The sequence below is a fragment of the Chenopodium album genome, chromosome 14 (genome assembly GCF_948465745.1).
Source record: "Chenopodium album chromosome 14, dcCheAlbu1.1, whole genome shotgun sequence".
Classification (NCBI taxonomy): Eukaryota; Viridiplantae; Streptophyta; class Magnoliopsida; order Caryophyllales; family Amaranthaceae; genus Chenopodium; species Chenopodium album.
This window is the reverse complement of record NC_137847.1, coordinates 34,704,256-34,724,469: the sequence shown is the minus strand read 5'-3', so window position 1 is coordinate 34,724,469 and position 20,214 is coordinate 34,704,256. Positions and strand designations below refer to the sequence as shown.

The window sequence follows — 20,214 nt, the reverse complement described above, 5'->3', positions numbered from 1 at the left end:
GTTCAATTATATTTACAAAAATTAACAAATGATATATTTTTTTTTTTTATTAAACCACCAATTTATTTTACTTTATTTTGTTATATTTTTTTTATTTACAAAGAATGACCCCGTGGCATCGCCCGGGCAAAAAACTAGTTAGTTACTATTTGGCATGGATTACATCAATGGAGAGAAGTATAATATTCTTAATTGAGATTTGTATAGGCGTACGCTCAAACCCAATTAAGCTGTTATTCCATCTATCAAACTCTATATATGTACATTATTTGATGCACCCAAATATAGTTTTCAATTAAATACATATGAATGTATTATTGATGTAGTTGACTGATGTAACATTTAATGAAAGTAGATAGATATTTAACTATTAATTTTTTTTCCTTCATAAATATAGCACCAAAGTCAATCAATATTGTATCGATTGCTCACAATGGACGATCAAGAAATAAATGACGTTAACACACAAGGAGAAATTGATGATAATGCTGATAATGCTAAGTTTGATAGTGAAACTAATACAATAGAAAATCAATTCGAAATACATGAAGAAAATACAATTGACTACTTTATTAATGAGCAAATATGGGACAAGATTGGGAAAAACTTAGAAGAGTATAATGAAGATGATATGGATATGCTTAGGTGGAAGTCGTTAGAAGATTGTATTGAATTTTATTATACATATGCAAAAGTCAAAGGTTTCGGAGTACGAAAAGATGCAACAACTAAGAGTAGAAAATATGGACATGTAATCTCAAAGAAGTTAGTGTGTCGTATAGAGGGTCATAGGCATGAAAAGTGGATAGTTTTACCGGATAGAAAACGTTCCCCTAAACCATTGAGTAGATTTGGATGTTCAGCATTTATTCAATTCAAGTTTATTGAAGAATACAAGTTTTGGAAAGTTGGGAAATTTAATGGAGAGCATAACCACCCAATGGTACACCCAAAACAAGTACCGTATATCAGGTAAATGTTTATATATTATACTTGAGCAATGCTTTTCTATATATAAATGCTTATTATTATATTGTGGTAATATCTATGTGATGATTGTTTTTTAGGTCCTTTAGGGGAATACCCGAAGCAGATAAAATTAAGATTAAATCTATGCACAAATTAGGAATTGCTCCTAACAGAATAATGCAAAACTTTGTTCTCGTGATAATGTTCCATTTTTAACAAAGGATTTGTATAACTACATTCAGAGAATTAAACGACAAGAAGTAGAATATGGTGATGCTGAAACAGTAATGGCAAAATTTTTATTTGGAAAGAAAGCTAATGATCCTTCCTTCTATGTGAACTATACTTAAGATGAAAATGGAAATTTAGAAAAATTATTCTGGAGTGATGGTATATCAAGTAAGATTACAAGAATTTTGGTCATGTACTTACATTTGACACCACTTATAAGTGTAATGCATACAACAAGCCATTTGTAGTTTTGGTTGGTGTTAATCACCATCAAAACACAGTGCCCTTTGGTTGTGCGTTAGTGGTTCATGAAAAACAAGATACTTTTACTTGGGTTCTAGAACAAATGATTGAAGCGGGAGATGGTTATAAACCACTAACTGTCATTACGGATGGTGACAAAGCTATGGCAAATGCTATTAAACAAGTACTATCGGATGCAAGACATAGATTATGCTTATGGCACCTTATAAGGAATGTGAAAGTAAATGGTGGAAAAAAAATTTGCAAAGGGGTTTTTAAAGTGTGTTTGCAAGTGTCGGACGCCTGATGATTTTGAAAAAGCTTGAAAAGAGTTAATTAAATTTCACGGGTTTAAAGCTAAGAAGTGGGCAACAGAATTATATGAAGATAAAGAAAAATGGGCAGAAGCATACTTGCGAGGATATTGTTTTGCAGGTTAGTCATTGCTTTTTCTTGTTATGTATTTGTGGCATTGTACTTTCAATAGAATTAATTTTATTTTACATTATGATTTGCAGGGATGAGGAGTACCCAACGTTGCGAGGGAGTACATAGATAGTAAAAAGAATGTTGGATAAAAAGGTAATGTTGTATAGATTTGTTGAGTATTATATGCAAGAGTTAGATACTTTAAGGTGGGAGAAAAGTCATCAAGAGTATAAAACAACAAATGAACAGTCGTGTTGCAAGGGTGTGTTGTTGAGTTTAAAAAAACATGCATTGAAATTCTTTACAAGAAAATCTTTTATGACCACGATCGTAAATTTTTTTGGTTACAACATGTAGAGTATGAAGACTATTGGTATCTAGTCATAAAAGACAACACTCTTGATACCATGTATTGTTGTTGTATGAAATTAGAGTCGGTTGGATATCCTTGTAGACATATGTTTGTTGTGCTTAAATATGAAAATGTAAAAGAGTTACCAAGAGGATGTATCATGAAACAATGGACAATTTATGCGAAGAAAGGTGTAGAATTAAACGATGAAAGTGTTGATGCTAAAGGAAATAATGAAGCAGAAGTAGGGAGAAAAGTTAACCAAAAAATTGGGATTGGTGATCCGATAGTTGTTGAAAATGGACGAGGACAAAAAAAGAAAAAGGCTCGGGTTTCAGAATCACCTCCATCCGAAGCACATGATTCACAAAATGAGTCTAAATTTGATTTGAATAAAACTCCTAAAAGATCTCCAAGTAAGGTTTCTACATATATGAATTCAAGTAGCATGTTAAGTTTATCCGATGTAGCTATGACTCACATGCCAAATACATATGAAGAGGGTGATGTTTCAGAGGTAAGTTATCAAAACCAAAACAGTTTTTGGTCATTACATTATCATGATGTAGTTAGATGCTAATTTTCACCAAATATTTTTTTTTGGTGCAGAGCTCATATAGTTATGAATTGGAAAATATGGAAGATGATCCAACAACTTTTGACTGGAAGCCAAATCAGGATTGGTAGCGTTTGCAGAATGAAATCATAGCCCAAGGGATTTTGAATTTATTTCGAATAAATAATTTGTTCTTTTTAAAATGATAATTTTTTGAAATTTAATTATATTTAGATGGTTTATGATTAATCAATTGGGTCTACATGTAGACTTTAACAATAAAGTTTGTTTTTTTTTTTAATCAAATTTGATGAATTATTAGACTACTTTTCTAATGTTTGTGCATGTTATATTGGTAGAATGTTTAACTTTTTACTCATATTATGCATATTATGTTAGGAGGCTCACCCACCATTAGCCAAGGTATGCAACCCGATCAGATCCAGATGTAGTCGGAGCTAAGTTCTGATAAACCAGGTGGGGCAAACTCAAAAAAAAAAAAACCTCATCATGACCGTAAGTTTCCAAGGTTATCAAGTATTGTTAGAAAACACCAACTCGTGGTTTTATCTTCACTCTAAACCATATATTTAAAGAATTTATTTATCCTTTGTCAAAAATAATAATAATAATAATAATAATAATAATAAAAAAAAAACATTTTTAAAGTAGAGTATGCATCCAAATATGAGCATGCAAACAAATATGATGACTTTTGGAGTGACATAAGCATAAGAATGTACGTATATGCTTATTGCTTTCTTCCGTTTTATATATAGGCAATATAGCTCTTTTACATGTTAACATAATCTAAGCAACATAATCCTAGCTTTATATAAAATAAAAAATGGTTGCTGAAGAATCACAAAGGCTTCATATAGTTCTAAATAAACAGTTTTATTATTAATGTAAAAAAAAGAAAGTGATAATTATTGAATAACACCATTCAACAATAAGACAACAATACATCAGATAAATCAAGATAGCTGCTTGAGATCAATGGTTGCATCCTCCAAAATAGCACGCTTAAGTAGTGTAGCTTCATTATATTCGCTAGTGATGAGTTTTGCCAAATACTTAAGTCGTTCAATTCCCATGGATGCCGTCTGCACAAAAAAAAAAAAAAAAAAAAAAAAAAAAAAAAAAAAAAAACTCAACCTTGTATCTATCACTCTATTATATGTGTAAGTTATAAATCATTCTAATTCAACTTTACCGTAAAGAATATTTTTGACCAATCTGATTTATTTTCAGCTTCAACATACTTTAAGATGTACATGCCACAATCAACTCTACATAAAGTATGGAAACATATATAAATTTGATTAAGAATTGATCGTAAAATGAAAGTAAAATTTTAACATTACAATAATACTCCATACCCCTTTGGTTGCAACGGTGTTGTTTGAATATCTACATCAAAATTTACACACTCTTCAAATATTCGCCCCAACTGAGGATGATTCTCAATATACATGTGGAGTCTTGAGAAACTGTAACATCAACCACGTAATAAAATTATAGTCAACAAAATTAACTTATTAAGGACATATAGACTAATTTCTAATTAATAAGATTTACTTACCAACTCCGAAATAATTTTACGACGTTCATCGTTAATGCCAAGTGAATCCAAAATATAATTTTTCCTTTCAATAAAATCAATAACCAATAGAAACCAATGTTTTCCATAGTCATCATTTAATGGCACATAAAACTATAAAAATACATATAACATTAATCATATTTCTACTCTTCTTAACACATTTCTTAATTATTTCCTCCGTTCCCAAAAGAACGACCCATTTGACCTAATTTTAGTCCCAAAAAGAATGACCCATTTGCATTAAAACACCCACCAATTTGCAATAATATTTGTGCAAAATTAGGTTCCCCATATAAAAATTTGATTTTCCACGTAATTTTATTACTTTCTCTCTCTATTTTTTTACAAACCCCATGTAAATTTATCTTTTCAATATACTTTTACTTCTTTTTATTTAACTTTCTTAATACCCGCGTAATCAACCCAAATGGGTCGTTCTTCCGGAGACGGAGGGAGTACATAAATATCAAGATACCTGCTCAACATTACTACTATCATTAGTTATAAAAGTTTCTATCCATCGTTCCTGAAACTTTAGTGTGCTTGCAAACTTTGACATCCTCTTGGTATCTAAATGAAATTCCATTACTCTATACTATAATAGAAAAGAACTTTATAATTAGTTTAGTGACATCAATTAATCACATTATTTTTGGGTTTAGTGACATCAATTAATCAATTCTCAATTAAAATTTTTGAGCCATAATAGAAAAGAACTAAACCCAACGTAATACTCAATTCTCAAGTCAGCGTATGCCACCCCAGGCCAACTAACTTGTGGTTAATTATAGTATAATAGAAAAGAACTCTATAATTAGTTTAGTGACATCAATTAATCAATTCTCAATTAAAATTGTGAAGGTGGAGCTGAGATTTTTTTTTTTTTTTTTTTTTTTTTTTGTGGCAATTTACAAATAAGATTAGGCTATTCTACAGAACCATTACAAATAAGATTAGGCTATTCTACAAAACCAACCGAGCTAGATGCAAATAAGATGTTTCTGGACAACACTAGAGACACTAATGTTGGAGTTGGTAATGCAACCGGAGATATTTGTTCTCATTTGGTTGTATACCCCCACAAGAGATTGATACACGATCATGTGTTTTCTCCTACACGACCGTGTGATAACTCTCGCATATATATGAACCTGGCTACACGACCGTGTGTTTTCTCCTACACGACCGTGTGATGGCTCTTGCATATTAACCCGACTACACGGCCGTGTGTTCTTTCCTACACGACCGTGTACATCTGCGAACAAGCTTTTACTACACGGCCGTGTACCCTCACCTACACGACCGTGTACGGCGGCAATAAGAGAAGAAGTTTATATTTATTAGGTTTCTTTTAGAGACCTTATAAATATACTACTACTACTACAATTTTTCATATACGTTCTTTTCAAAAGGAAAAAAAAACCTAAACACAAAAACACAAACCCACCCTTTGAGATCTGAACAGTTCTTGAGCAATTCCAACCTTTGATTCGGGTACACGAATGGCAAAGGTCGTTGTGTAAAACTTGGGGGGCGTGCGTCATTGGAAACCTGTACCGGTGGTGGCGTATTTCGCTTCTAAGTCAGTGGGTACCAAACCACGACACAACAGAAGGAGGACGGATCTTGATCAGTTGTAATGGTTTGTTCTTGATTTCAACAGGTATTTTTTCCAACAATTTAGAAGCGAAATAATTTGTTTAGATCTGTTGATATCATGACTAGCAATTCTCAAACTCGTCTATACCTAGATCTGACTAAGGTTGAGTCTCTTGATGGAATTAATTACAAGAGATGGTCACAAAGAATGTTAATTGCTTTTGAACAAGTAGAAGTTGATTATGTCTTGTTTAATGATGCCCCAAAACCTATTACTCAAACCAATGCTATGATTGATATTCCTAGTACCCCTACCGCTGGGAATAAAGAATCTGATCCTATTCAGACTACTTCCACTGTGATTGCTAATGAGACTGAAATCAAGAAATTTGAACGCGATAACAAGTTTGTTAGGGGACATCTTCTAAACCACATGAAAAATAACATCTTTGATTTGTATATTAAATTCAAATCTGCTAAAGAGATTTGGGTGTCTTTGGAAAAGAAATATGGGGCTGATGATGCCGGGAAAAAGAAATATGTGACTGGAAACTGGTTGAATTTTAAGTTGGTTGATTCAAAACCTATCATGGATCAAGTGCATGTGTATGAGAATTATGTTGCTGAAATTCTTGCTCAAGGTATGAAGATGTGTGAGATCCTGCAGGCTAATGTTCTAATTGAGAAATTACCTGAATCTTGGTCTGATTATCGAAATCATCTTAAGCACAAGAAAAGAGATTTAACTCTGGAAGAATTGGTGAGTCACATGAAGATTGAAGAGGCTAATCGTCTCAAGGATTCTAATTCCAAGTCAAAAAATGAACTAGCTGTGAAAGCTAATCTGGTAGAATTTAATTCTGACAATGACAGGAAATCTGGTGACAATCAAGCTGGCAAGGGGAAGTCTGAGAAAAACAAGGGTAACCTCAAGCCTAGAGGCAAGATTGATAAAAGGAACATCACATGTTGGATCTGTGACAAAGTGGGGCACTTTGCTTCTCAATGCAAGGTGAAGGGCAAGAATGATCGGAAAACCAACGATGGGAAGAAAGGCAAATTCAAGAATCAGGCTCATCTAGCTGAGAATGAGGATGATGATGTGATTGCTGCGGTAGTATCTGAGGTCAACTTGGTAGAGAATAACACTGAATGGATTGTTGACACAGGAGCTTCCAAACACTTCTGTGCCAACAAGGATCTGTTTGTTAGTATGGAGGAAGTCAAGGAAGGCGAACAAGTCTACATGGGGAACTCTAGCAGTTCTGAGGTGCTAGGGAAAGGAAAGGTGACGCTAAAGCTGACTTCAGGAAAGACTTTGGCCCTGCACAATGTATTGTATGTTCCTTCTCTTCGTAGGAACCTTATTTTTGGTGCTTTGCTTAACAAAGTAGGAGTTAAGTTAGTCTTTGATGCTAATAAACTTGTATTAACCCGCAATGGGAATATGTTGGCAAAGGGTACCTTAGTGGGGGTCTTTTTGTTCTTGAAATTGTAACTGAATCTTCTATTAATAAGAGTTCTTCTTCTGCTTATATTGTTGAGTCCTTTGATTTATGGCATGCTAGATTGGGTCATATTGGTGCGACCAAAATGAAACGTATGAAGCGTTTAAATTTGCTCCCAAATATGTCATTAGATGGACTAGAAAAATGTGAAGTCTGTGCAGAGTCTAAGTTTGTGAAGAAGCCCTTCAAGTCTGTCACAAAAAGGGAAACTACATTGCTAGAGCTAATTCACTCTGACTTAGCTGACTTTAAGAACTTGGAGAGTAGAGGTGGTAAACGATATTATGTTACTTTCGTTGATGATTACTCTAGATACTGCAAGGTTTATCTTTTGAGGTCAAAGGATGAAGCTGAGTCCAAGTTTCTTGTGTATAAAGCAGAAGTTGAAAATCAGTTGGGTCAGAAAATTAAAAGGGTTCGATCTGACAGAGGAGGAGAGTACGGCTCAACTTTCCTTAAGGGCGTGTGTGAAGCTGAGGGGATTATTCATGAGGTCTCAGCTCCGTACACGCCACAGCAGAATGGGATTGCAGAGAGAAAAAATAGGACTTTAAAGGAGATGATGAATGCAATGCTCTTGAGTTCCGGGTTTCCAGACAACATGTGGGGGGAAGCTATACTGTCGGCAAATTTTGTTCAAAATAGAGTTACTCACAAGAAGTTAGACAAGGCTCCATACGAGCTATGGAAGGGTTATGCCCCGAATCTGAGTTACTTGAAAGTGTGGGGGTGTCTAGCAAAGGTGGGATATCCTTCCTTCAAACGGTCGACAATTGGTTCGAGAACGTTTGATACGGTGTTTATTGGATATGCTGAGAATAGTGCGGCCTACCGATTCATGAGTCTGGGTGACAATGTCATTAGCGAATCCCGTGATGCAGAATTCTTCGAACAAGTGTTTCCTTTAAAGAAAATTGATGTTACTAACAATTTTTCTTCAATTCCTTTATCTACAGAGCAGGTTGAAACTTATCCCGGGACTGAAGAGTTATCTCAGCCTAGGAGAAGCAAACGACAGAGAACAGAAGCAACATTTGGCCCTGATTTCCTTACAGCATTCCTAACTGAGCTGGAAGGTGAGGATGATCTAGATGAGGTCATGGTATGTCTTCAGGTTGTAGATGAAGATCCAAAAACGTTCAAAGAAGCAATGAGCTCGGTTGATGCAAGCCTTTGGAAGGAAGCAGTTGACAGTGAACTTGAGTCCATAATGCAAAACGGTACTTGGGAACTTGTTGATTTGCCAAAGGGAAGCAGACCTATAGGGTGCAAGTGGATTTTCAAGAAGAAAATGAGAACAGACGGTACTGTAGAAAGGTTCAAGGCCAGATTGGTGATTAGAGGGTTCACTCAAAAATATGGCATTGATTATTTCTACACTTATTCTCCGGTGACTAAAATTGCTACTATTCGTACTTTATTTGCCTTAGCCTCATCATTTAATTTATTTGTGCATCAGATGGATGTCAAGACAGCTTTCTTGAATGGTGATTTGGAAGAGGAAATTTATATGGAGCAACCTCCAGGGTTCGTAGTTCCTGGAATGGAGAATAAGGTCTGTAGACTTAAGAAGTCCTTGTATGGATTGAACCAGGCACCAAAGCAGTGGTATGAAAAATTTCATAATACTATTCTTGGTTTCGGTTTTGTTGTCAATGGTAGTGATGCATGTGTTTACTCTAAAATGTTTGGTAATCATTGTGTGATCATATGCCTATATGTGGATGATATGTTGTTGTTTAGTGCTGATATGAGTGCTATAACTGAAACAAAAAGAATGCTTTCTTCTAAGTTTGAGATGAAGGATTTGGGAGAAGTAGATGTCATTCTTGGTGTCAAAGTTTTGAAGACCAAGAAAGGTTATTTCCTAACTCAGTCTCATTATGTGGAGAACATATTAAAGAAGTTTGAGAGCTTTGATGTTTTGCCTTTGAGGACTCCGTATGATAGTAGCATAACTCTCATGAAAAATAAGGGAGAAGCTGTTTCCCAAGGAGAGTATGCAAAAGTAATAGGCAGTCTGATGTTCTTGATGAATTGCACTCGTCCAGATATTGCATTCGCTGTGAGCAGGCTAAGCAGGTACACTCATTGTCCTAGTAATGAACATTGGGGAGCCTTGAAGCGAGTACTCAGATATCTTCGAGGTACCATGAATTGGGGGTTGGACTTTGTTGGTCATCCATTGGTTCTTGAAGGTTATTGTGATGCAAATTGGGTGAGTTCCAGTGATGAAGTGAACTCCACTAGCGGCTTTGTTTTTACTCTATGTGGGAGTGCTATTTCGTGGAAGTCTGCAAAGCAGTCATGTATTGCCAGGTCGACGATGGAAGCAGAGTTCATAGCATTGGATCTTGCTACTCAAGAAGCCGACTGGTTGAGAAATTTATTAGCAGATATCCCGTTGTTGGGGAAGCCAACACCACCGGTCTCTATGAATTGTGATTCACAGGCTGCTATCTGTGTTGCTAAGAATAGTGTCTATAATGGCAAGAAGCGGCACATACATGTTAGGCAGAAGTCAGTAAGACAATTTATTTTGAATGGGGTTGTTTCTTTGGACTATGTCCGAACAGAGAAAAACCTAGCTGACCCTTTTACAAAGGGTTTATGCAAGAGAATGGTAATTGAATCGTCAACAGGAATGGGTTTGAAACCATATGTTGATCGAGTGTGAATTGTGTATGTGTTTAGCATTTGACATGTTATGATATGAATAAATCCTAACCTATCGATTATTGTTCAATTGGTGAAGTTAGTCGGGTTTATTGTTGTGTTTATGCTTACATTGAATTGAATCTAATGACTCCTTTTGAGTGGTTGTTGACCAGGTAGATTCAAGAGGCAGGTTGAGCGTAGCTTTTAATGTCTCTAGCCCAGTGGCTCAAGAGTAGGGAGTTATAGTGATCTTAAGTGATCAGGAACTATTAGCCCAGATACTACTTGAGCAGGGACCGATAGAGACACCGAAGATGAGTGCATCTTGCCCGAAAGCCCGTTGAGCTGCGGCTAGATGGTGCACTAGTGAGTGCATCTTGCCCGAAAGCTCGTTGAGCTGCGGCTAGATGGTGCACTACTGAATGATGGAGGTTGAACTTAAATGTTCTTAATGTTTAGTTCCATTGTATGAATGGTCCTTGGATTTGCAAGGTACAAGTGAAGTTTCACATGTCTGCATGAATGGTCCTTGGATTTGCTGGGAATGTTGAGAACACCTACTTGGGTACGAAGAGTGGCGCTCTTCTAGGGAGGATTGGGCGTGATCCTTCTGAAGTACTCATGAGATCCCAAGGGTAGCCAAATTTGCGGAAATGCTTAAGCTCTAAAGTCAAGGTATGTGTTTACAAGGTCCTTTCCTCGCTCCTAGGAGTTCAAATCTTAGGATACTTACTAGGGAAGTGTTGAAAACCTTGTGCACTAATATGTTAGTTCAAATCTTCGGATACTAGCTTTTAAGTACTAAGACTTTCATTTACTGTTCAGATTTCATGATCTCAGGTTCCGTTTGCATTAGTGGGGGATTGTTGGAGTTGGTAATGCAACCGGAGATATTTGTTCTCGTTTGGTTGTATACCCCCACAAGAGATTGATACACGATCATGTGTTTTCTCCTACACGACCGTGTGATAACTCTCGCATATATATGAACCTGGCTACACGACCGTGTGTTTTCTCCTACACGACCGTGTGATGGCTCTTGCATATTAACCCGACTACACGGCCGTGTGTTCTTTCCTACACGACCGTGTACATCTGCGAACAAGCTTTTACTACACGGCCGTGTACCCTCACCTACACGACCGTGTACGGCGGCAATAAGAGAAGAAGTTTATATTTATTAGGTTTCCTTTAGAGACCTTATAAATATACTACTACTACAATTTTTCATATACGTTCTTTTCAAAAGGAAAAAAAAAAACCTAAACACAAAAACACAAACCCACCCTTTGAGATCTGAACAGTTCTTGAGCAATTCCAACCTTTGATTCGGGTACACGAATTGCAAAGGTCGTTGTGTAAAACTTGGGGGGCGTGCGTCATTGGAAACCTGTACCGGTGGTGGCGTATTTCGCTTCTAAGTCAGTGGGTACCAAACCACGGCACAACAGAAGGAGGACGAATCTTGATCAGTTGTAACGGTTTGTTCTTGATTTCAACAGGTATTTTTTCCAACAACTAAAACATAAAATTATTAACTTTGAAGTCAGGTCAATTATCATAAACTAAAATTAATAAAAAAATACGAAGTAAAAACTTTGGTTGATGAGAATTGTCAAGTTGCAGAGTAAGTTAAGGAATTTCAATATCTTACAATTCGGCAAGCTATTCACATGCTTCCAAAACCGAAAAGAGTCAATAATTTAAATTTATGGATCAAGAAGTAAACATATAATTTCAAGATTGACACAGCAAAAAAACACTTCGAACCTAGTACTAGTTGCTCGAAAGTAACTGTGCAAAAAGTAGTCATTTAGTAAAGATTTGTACCTCTTGCTACACAAAATATATGATGCTATCATTGCTATGTATAATAAACTGGCTATGTACATTAATTATGATAGATTTTATATACACCAGTTAATTAAATCAAGGTTTGCAGAAATTTAATTAACATTAACAATTAATAATATAAAAAAAAAAAGGAGAATCACGAGGGAGGGGAAAAGGATTACCTTGACAAGTGCGTATTGATTGAGAATTCGAGATTAGAATTACGTTTTTTCTTTTAAACCAAAATTAGGCTTACATTTCAGATTAATGAAGGGAAAGATTAATATTGAAAAAAACTAATAAATTATTTCAATTGAATCTTCAAATTGTAGATGTTGAATAAAGTTGTTCACGACTTACAATTTGCTTCAAGCTTTGATTGTGATGAATGAAAATAAGCGAAGAAGGTAGGCAGAATGAGAGAGCAGGAAACAATAGAAAAAACCGAAGAATGTGAGAAAAATAAAATAATAAGGGTTAAGTGTTATTTTTAATTATAATTTAACTATATATATAATTTAGCAGTATATAACAGTACATATCATTTATACTATTTGTCATGTACTATAGACTCTCCCAGATAAAAGACTAACATTGCCCAAAAAAAAAAAGGTGTAAAGCTCCCATGTACTAAAAATTTCAAATATTAACGGCTACTCATCATCTTCTCCTCTTACATTTCCCCTAATTCCCTTCCATTTTCTCAGAAACAACCCAGTTTCTCTGCAAAATTCAACAATTCTTCCTCAAAGAAATTGACACTTTCAATAAAATAACAAAAAAATGTGGAAAGACAGAAATTATAGCGACGAAAAATTACAGGGATTTTACACTCCTCCTCCTCCAAAACGCAGTTCAATATCTTCAAAATCATGGATGTCAGAACAAACCAAGAAGAATTCTGATATTTTTCATGTCATTCACAAAGTCCCTTCTGGTCATTCTCCTTATGTCAAGGCCAAACACGTTCAGGTATTTCTTCGAAGTGTCGAGAATCCTATACGGGTATTTGTGGGATGATTAATTGTTGGAATTACTTTGAGTAATACTGCTAGTTAACTAATTGAGATGAAAGATTTGATTATAATCATAATTTATTTGTTTTTGGTGTTGAATTTTGATTTTCTCAGTTTTTCTTGCTGTTTCTTGATGATTCAGGGTTAATTGAGAATTACCGCCTCTTAATTTCTGTGTTTTTTTTTAGGAATTTGCTTCTGGGCTTTTTGGAATTGCGTTTTTCTTGTGAATTCATGCTATTGATTTGATTTTACTTGTGTTTTTATTTTTTAGTTTTTTTGCTATTCAGGTATTTTTAATCAAATTTGATGAATTATTCTTGGGATATTTCCTGGAATTGTGGTTATTTATTGAAATTACTAAATTGGGTTATTATCTGAATTTGTGCTTCTTTATTGAATTTACTAAAAAGGTATAATCTGAAAGAGTATTAATTTGAGTTAAATTGATATTCTGGGTTTATTCATTAATTTTTAAAATTTTATATAAAGATGCAAGTTTGATTAATGCATTAGCAGTGTTCTTAATTGTGGTTGTGAGTGAATTAAGCGATTTGATCAATGTATCCTGTGCTTTTTGTTGCAAAGTTGATTGAGAAGGATCCAAGTAGAGCAGTAGCCATGTTTTGGAATGCCATAAATGCTGGTGATCGTGTAGATAGTGCTTTGAAGGATATGGCTGTGGTGATGAAGCAATTAGATAGGTCGGATGAGGCCATCGAGGCGATCAAATCATTTCGCCATCTCTGTTCATCAGATTCTCAAGAATCACTAGACAATGTTCTAGTGGAGCTCTACAAGGTAATACCTTGCTTTGCTTTGATCAATGTGTCTTCTGGTTGCTAGTCTGTTTGGATGATGTTTGTGCTCATTATTGAAGTAATACATATGTTATTTCGATTACTGAATTCATTTCAAACACTGTACATACTTGATGATCCAACTTTAGCCTTTGATGTAATATAAGTGTAGAGTAACATAGTGTTATATTGCTAGGTAGCTATATATGAAGGGTTAAGGAGGAGTTCATCAGTTTGGTTAACTGCTTGTACTGCCTATCTTGCTTGTTTTCCTTATATTAGCTAGAGATCAACTGCTACTTTCCATAAGATTTTTATTAATTGTATCTTGGGATGAGAGGCTGTTGGTATTTTTGTCCGTCGCATAATCTTTTGTTGATAGAAATGTACTTAGAATTACATCATCAGAACATTGCATTTAAGTGCAACATGATTCTCCATAGTCTAGTGTAACATATCAGATGATGATAATAGTAATACTGATGTGGTAAGAATGTTTAGCATAACAGCATCCTAGAATTATAATTGAGCCAAAGGACATAGATTTTGTTTGACACTGATGATGATATAATTCTAATTTGTTTGAGACCTCAGCTCAGCTAATGTTTTTATTTTAAAATTGCCTGCATGAATTCCACATGTTTAGCGCTCAGGAAGGCTAGAAGAGCAGATTGAGGTTCTTCAGCAAAAGCTAAAGCGAGTTGAAGAAGGCTTTCGTTTTGTGGGAAGGAGAGTTAAAGTGGGAAAATCTCAGGGCAAGAAGGTTCAAATTACAGTTGAGCAGGAATATGCAAGGTGAGATGCAATAGATTATTATAACAATTGCATGTCATATCTTTATCAATTTCTCCAATACATTTTCTGACCACATGCCTTGACTTTTTTTATACAGGCTTTTAGGGAACTTGGCTTGGGCATACTTACAACAAAATGACTATGAAACTGCTGAGGAGTATTACAGGTTCGCGCTTCTGCAAAGTATTGCATATGGACTTCTGCATCTGCCTTTTGCATAGTATGTTTTTGTTTGGGTGTACCTAAATAATTTTATATACCTTGTCCAGGAAAGCTCTATCAATTGAGCCAGACAGGAACAAGCAGTGCAATCTTGCCATCTGCTTGATGTGCATGAACAGGATAGCTGAAGCTAAGTTTCTTCTTCAAGTCATCCGTGCTTCAGCTCCTGAAGGGCTGATGGATGAGTCCTGTGCCAAGTCCTTTGAACGAGCATCCGGACTGTTGGCTGAAATAGAAAATCAACCAGATGAATCTTCATGTGAAGCAGAAAAAGAAAATTGTTATGGAAATGCCAGATTCTTTGCTTTTAGCCCTCACAAAAAGCCATATGAATCTGTCCGAAACAGCAATAGAAGAGGTTCAGATAATGAACTTGATCTGAAAGATGGAGCTAACTCCAGGGATTCTTTTGCCACAAGCAACATTGGAAGTTCAGTTTATAACACAGCTGCATTTGATGCTAGTTTCAATTGTAAGAGAGCGTACACACCATCGGTTCCAGCAAGAGGAATCCCTAAGAGTCCTTTCACACAGCCCAAAAAAAGTTTAAGCCATGACAGCAGGAATTGGAGAAAAGGAACATACAGGAATGAACCAGTAAGCTGCTTGCCTCGCAGACTCCAATTTGAAAACCCTGCGGATTCAGGTTTTCAATCTACCAAAGATTTGAGAAGTAAATGCTCGGAAACTGACCAGCAGGGGACTGAGAATACAATAAATATGCCAATCGATTCTACTCCAAACAGAAAAGTTTCGGACATGACAGCTGATGTCGACAGGAAAGAGAATTTGTCAGTAACAAAAACTTCTGGTCCTGAAAATGAGGGTAGGGATTCTTACAGCGGTTTGTGGAATTTCTCAAGCTTTAAATCTCAGAAGAGCTGGGCTGATATGGCTGATGAAGAGGAACAGGAGATGTTGCAGATGCATCAATACTCAGTAGATACTCAGCAAGACTCATTGAAAACTAAGAACAGACTTGAGGTGTTCCGAGATTTGACTCCAGAATAATAGTGTGAATACTAAAAGGTGCGTAAATTTTGGTAGATTGTGCATGTAGATTTTTGATAGATTGTGTTCACAAAATTGACATAAATCCATTGATTCTTTAATGCAACTTTAAGTAAAATTTCATTTTATGATGTAAATGAGTAGTGTGCATTCTTGTACTTTGTAAAACTGTACTAGCAAAAGCAATAAAACCAAAGCTTTTTTAGCCTTCGTAGCAAATACAAGTAAAATGAAAAGTTCACAACCTTGTGTTTAACAGTCAGCTGAAAATCATGAATGATTTGAATGTGCTCTTTTTGCTTTATACACAGCAATGTTGGTATTTTCTACCCAAGCATCATAGTACTCCAATGAATACTTTTAATGTATAGAATTGAGTATGTTTTCTTTGCAATTAGCAATAATGTGTCGGCTCACTTGGTAAGTTCTTACCTCAAATTCTAGAGGTTTGGAGCTCGAATCTTGCAAGTAAGGGGTAGAGACTTCTTTACTTTCCCTTTACTCTCATATATTGTCTCATGTGCCTGGCTTGAAAATACTGGACTAACAAGACAGTACAAGTCATAGATCCAAGTCCTTTTTACCATTTATATTATTAACAGTATTGTGGTATATTATGCGAGTTTATTCTTGGATAATTTCATGTATGTTGTGTTAAAAGGACCAAATTTGCCATAAAGGCTAGTTTCGTATTTACCATGCAACTTTACCCTCTACCTCATAGATACACACATCTATGTTTCTTTTAGGTGTATTTTTTTATTACTTTATTGAAACTAAGAGTTGTGTTGTTTCGTAATTAGGCGAATTCAAAGTTAATCTCGACTCCTTTGCAAAGGAAAACCTTCTCGATCGATCACGCTAAAGGTACATGTGAATAATTCAACGAAAATGATTCTAAAATTTTAAAATCTATTTGGGCTAATAAATGGCAGATTTCCATTTAAATTTTCCTACTTTCTTAACTTTGATAGATTAGGTTGTAGTTTTAAGAGAAGACGAACCTAATTGTATGCATATATCTTTTTGGAAAATTATCATTGGTACACTCCAGCTTCTACTTTTATCTTTGGTACACCTCATTAAATTTCCATTATCAGCGGTACACCCATAATTAACAACTAATTACTACAGTAACTAAAACGTTAATCAAATGTTTAGTTAGGGTAAATGGGAGGGATTTTGCACAGACTTGAGTTGACTAAAATGCCCTCCCCCTCATTAACTCTCCCTCCAAGCCCAACTGTATTCATTTACTCCAAATTTCTAATCGTTCCTCTTCTTCTTTCTCTCCCCTGCTCTCATTTTTTTCTCTAACCCTAATTGTCGTGCTTCTAGAGCAAATTCTTTGGAGTTTCAGGCTTGCTTTGTGGATTTGAAAAGGTTAGTGGTTATCTCTTGTTGTAATTTCAGAATTTTTCGGTTTAAATTGCTAGGTTTTTGATGAAATTTGCAAATTCTTGTGAATGGTTGAATATTGTTGACTGGTTAAATTATGGTATAATGTTGCTTAATTTAGCCTTGGTTTATGTTTGCTTTGCATATGAATATGTATGCTTGCTTATTTTTGTACTCTCTGACTTACTGTATTTAAAATTGATGACTTTAGGTTGCATGCTACAGTGTTACTGATTGTATGATGATTATTCTAGGTTTAAATATGTGTTCTTGAGTTTGTGATCTACTGTTGTGATTAAATCATGGTAGTGTAATTTATTTTGCAGAATGGGTGACGCAATTACTATGAGATTTAAATATAAGCAACACAATGTTGATATTGATGTGGACTGTGATAAGATCAATTTGATGGACTTAATGATAGAATTTGAAGATATTTTACAAAAGAATGGAGTAGTTATTTTGAACCCTATATTTGCTTATGAATATAGGGGTAAACATTGGCCAATAGATGATGATGGGGGTCTGATGAGGATGTTTGAGTCATTACCTATGCTAAGATGTATGAGATTGTGGTTGGGACTGCTGTAAATTCAACTTATATGAATGACTTAATCTCTGAGTTTAGGAGGAACAAATTAGGTGGTGAAATATGTGGCCAGGGTGTACATGAAGAGTCAGAATCACCACCTTTAAACCAACCATCCCCAACAGTGAGTGTGAGTGTGAATACCCAGCCTGTTGTAGAAAACACCCCTCCTTCTAAGACAGGGATTGAGAAGACCAAACTAAAGCCTAAGAGGAGATTGAGATTGAAATACTCTGAGGATTCTACCATCTCTACCAATGTGGTTACTCCTAGTAGCCCTCCCCTGACTGAGATTTTTGGGAATGAATTTAATCATAACCCAGACACTACTTTTGTTGATATACAGGATGAAATTGAAGAGAATCAGGGTAAGCAGTCTACAAAAGAGTACACTAAGGGTAGGAAAGAGTTTGAGAAATACTGTGAAAATGCTAAGGGTAAGGGAAAAGGTAAGGGAAAGGTTGGTTCTGGGCGGAGTGGGAAGGGATTCTGGGCGGAGTGGGAAGGGTAAGGGCAAGGCTGGTTCTGGTGGGGGGAAGGGTAAGGGCAAGTCCAAACAGTTGGAGTTAATTGGGTGTGGGAGTGAGAAATTACCTCCTCCTCCAATTTCACCACACACTGTCTTCAAAACACTACTTGTGAGAAGAAGTCCTAGGTTTTCACCAACCCAAGTAACAGCTAACCACACTACTTCCATTGTTAAATCAAGCCCAAACAGCCAACCTTCAAACATTGTGACTGACCCTAACCTATTTGGTAGAAAAATTCCTAAGGCTACTCAATTTAGGAAGGGCATATGGACTCGTCAGAAAAGGAGAGTGCCTAAACAGGGTATAGAACTCATGAAGTTAGGGGAGAGTAGTGCACCTAGTGCTAGAAGGAAGGTTACATATGGTTTGGGTAGTGCTGGTGGTGATCCTGAAGGTTCTGGTGATAAACCTAGTGATGAATCTACTGGTGATGATAGTTCTAATGGAGAATATGAGGCTGGTGATGACCCAGTTGACTCAGATGGAGAAGTAATCCCTGATGGTGATGTTCCAAAGGATGAGTTGCATGATTTAAGCACTCTGCCCCACATAGAAGACAACTGGGAACCTACCTTTTGATTATCTTTCATTGATGATTTTGATGATGACAATTATATGGATAAACTTTATAAGCATGGGGAGATGTATGAAGAAGTAAAATTTGGGAAGATAGTTCTTAGATCATGGATGATATTTATTGACAAGGCCCATTTGAGAGAGGTGGTGAATGATTATGCAGTTCACGAGGGCTTTGCAATTTCTGTGGTGGCTGCAGATAACAAGAGGTACATTGTAACCTGCCTGTCACAATGCTATGAGTGGAGGATGCCTGCTAGTAGGCTGCCAGATGGCAAGACTTGGGTTATAAAGAAAATTTGGCCAGATGTGCATAATTGCAGGGGGTTAGAAATGTATAACCCAATTTGTACAATTAGATGGGCTACTCCAAAGGTGATGGAAGACATAAGGGCAAATCCAGACATTCCAAGAAATGCCCTTAATGAGCTTCTATTTCAAAGGTTTGGCATATACTTGAAGCAAGCCACCTTGTATAGGTTGAAGAAATATGTTGTGTATGAGTTATTTGGAGGAGATGATGAGTCATACAACCATTTACCAAGATATGCTGAAGTTATAATGAGCCCCAACCCAGGCTTTAAGGATTTTGTGGCATGGCATAAGAGTGAAAGCATTCCAAGAGTTAACTTGTTCAGCAGCATATTCATCTCATTTGCTGGACAGTGACAAGGCTTCCTAGCAGGCTGTAGGCCATTGATTGGAGTTGATGGTGCTCATTTGAAAGGTAATTTTGGTGGGATTTTGCTATATGTTGTACCTTTGGATCCTAACAATGAGATATATCCTCTTGCATATGCAATTGTGAGCAGTGAAGACAGACAGTTGGAGTTATTTTTTCTGGCACATTCACAACATAGTGAAAGGTTCACAGAGGAAAGATTGGACAATCATTTCTGACATACAGAAGGTGATATGATATTTCCTTTGTTTCATTTATGTTTTCCTAACTTTTATTGCATTTCTATGGCATACAGTAATTGTTTTAGGGTGTTGATGTGGCATTAAAAGCTATTTGGCCTGAAGCTAAGAGAAGGTATTGTTGTAGACATTTGAGTAGAAATTGCAAGAAAGCTTTCCCAGGTCCACTTATGTACATCCTTTTCTGGAGAGCTTGCAACGCAACTAACAAATTCACATTCAAAAAAGGCAATGGAGACACTAAAAAGAAAGGAGGGGATGATGTCATAACATGGTTTGCAGATTTAGGCAATTAGTAGTCTAAGTGGAGTAAACACAAATTTGATCCAAATGTGTCCAATGACTCTAACACTTCTAATTTTGTTGAGAGTT

General features: G+C 35.9%; 1 protein-coding gene across 1 annotated transcript; it reads left to right on the top strand.

Moving 5' to 3' along the window:
- The first annotated feature begins 433 nt into the window (after positions 1–433).
- Positions 434–1,319, top strand: LOC145577987 (protein FAR1-RELATED SEQUENCE 5-like). The gene is made up of 3 exons (XM_081635399.1): positions 434–972; positions 1,068–1,164; positions 1,212–1,319. The coding sequence occupies exons 1-3, from the start codon at positions 434–436 to the stop codon at positions 1,317–1,319; spliced, it is 744 nt and encodes a 247-aa protein (XP_081491525.1).
- Positions 1,320–20,214: the final 18,895 nt, after the last annotated feature.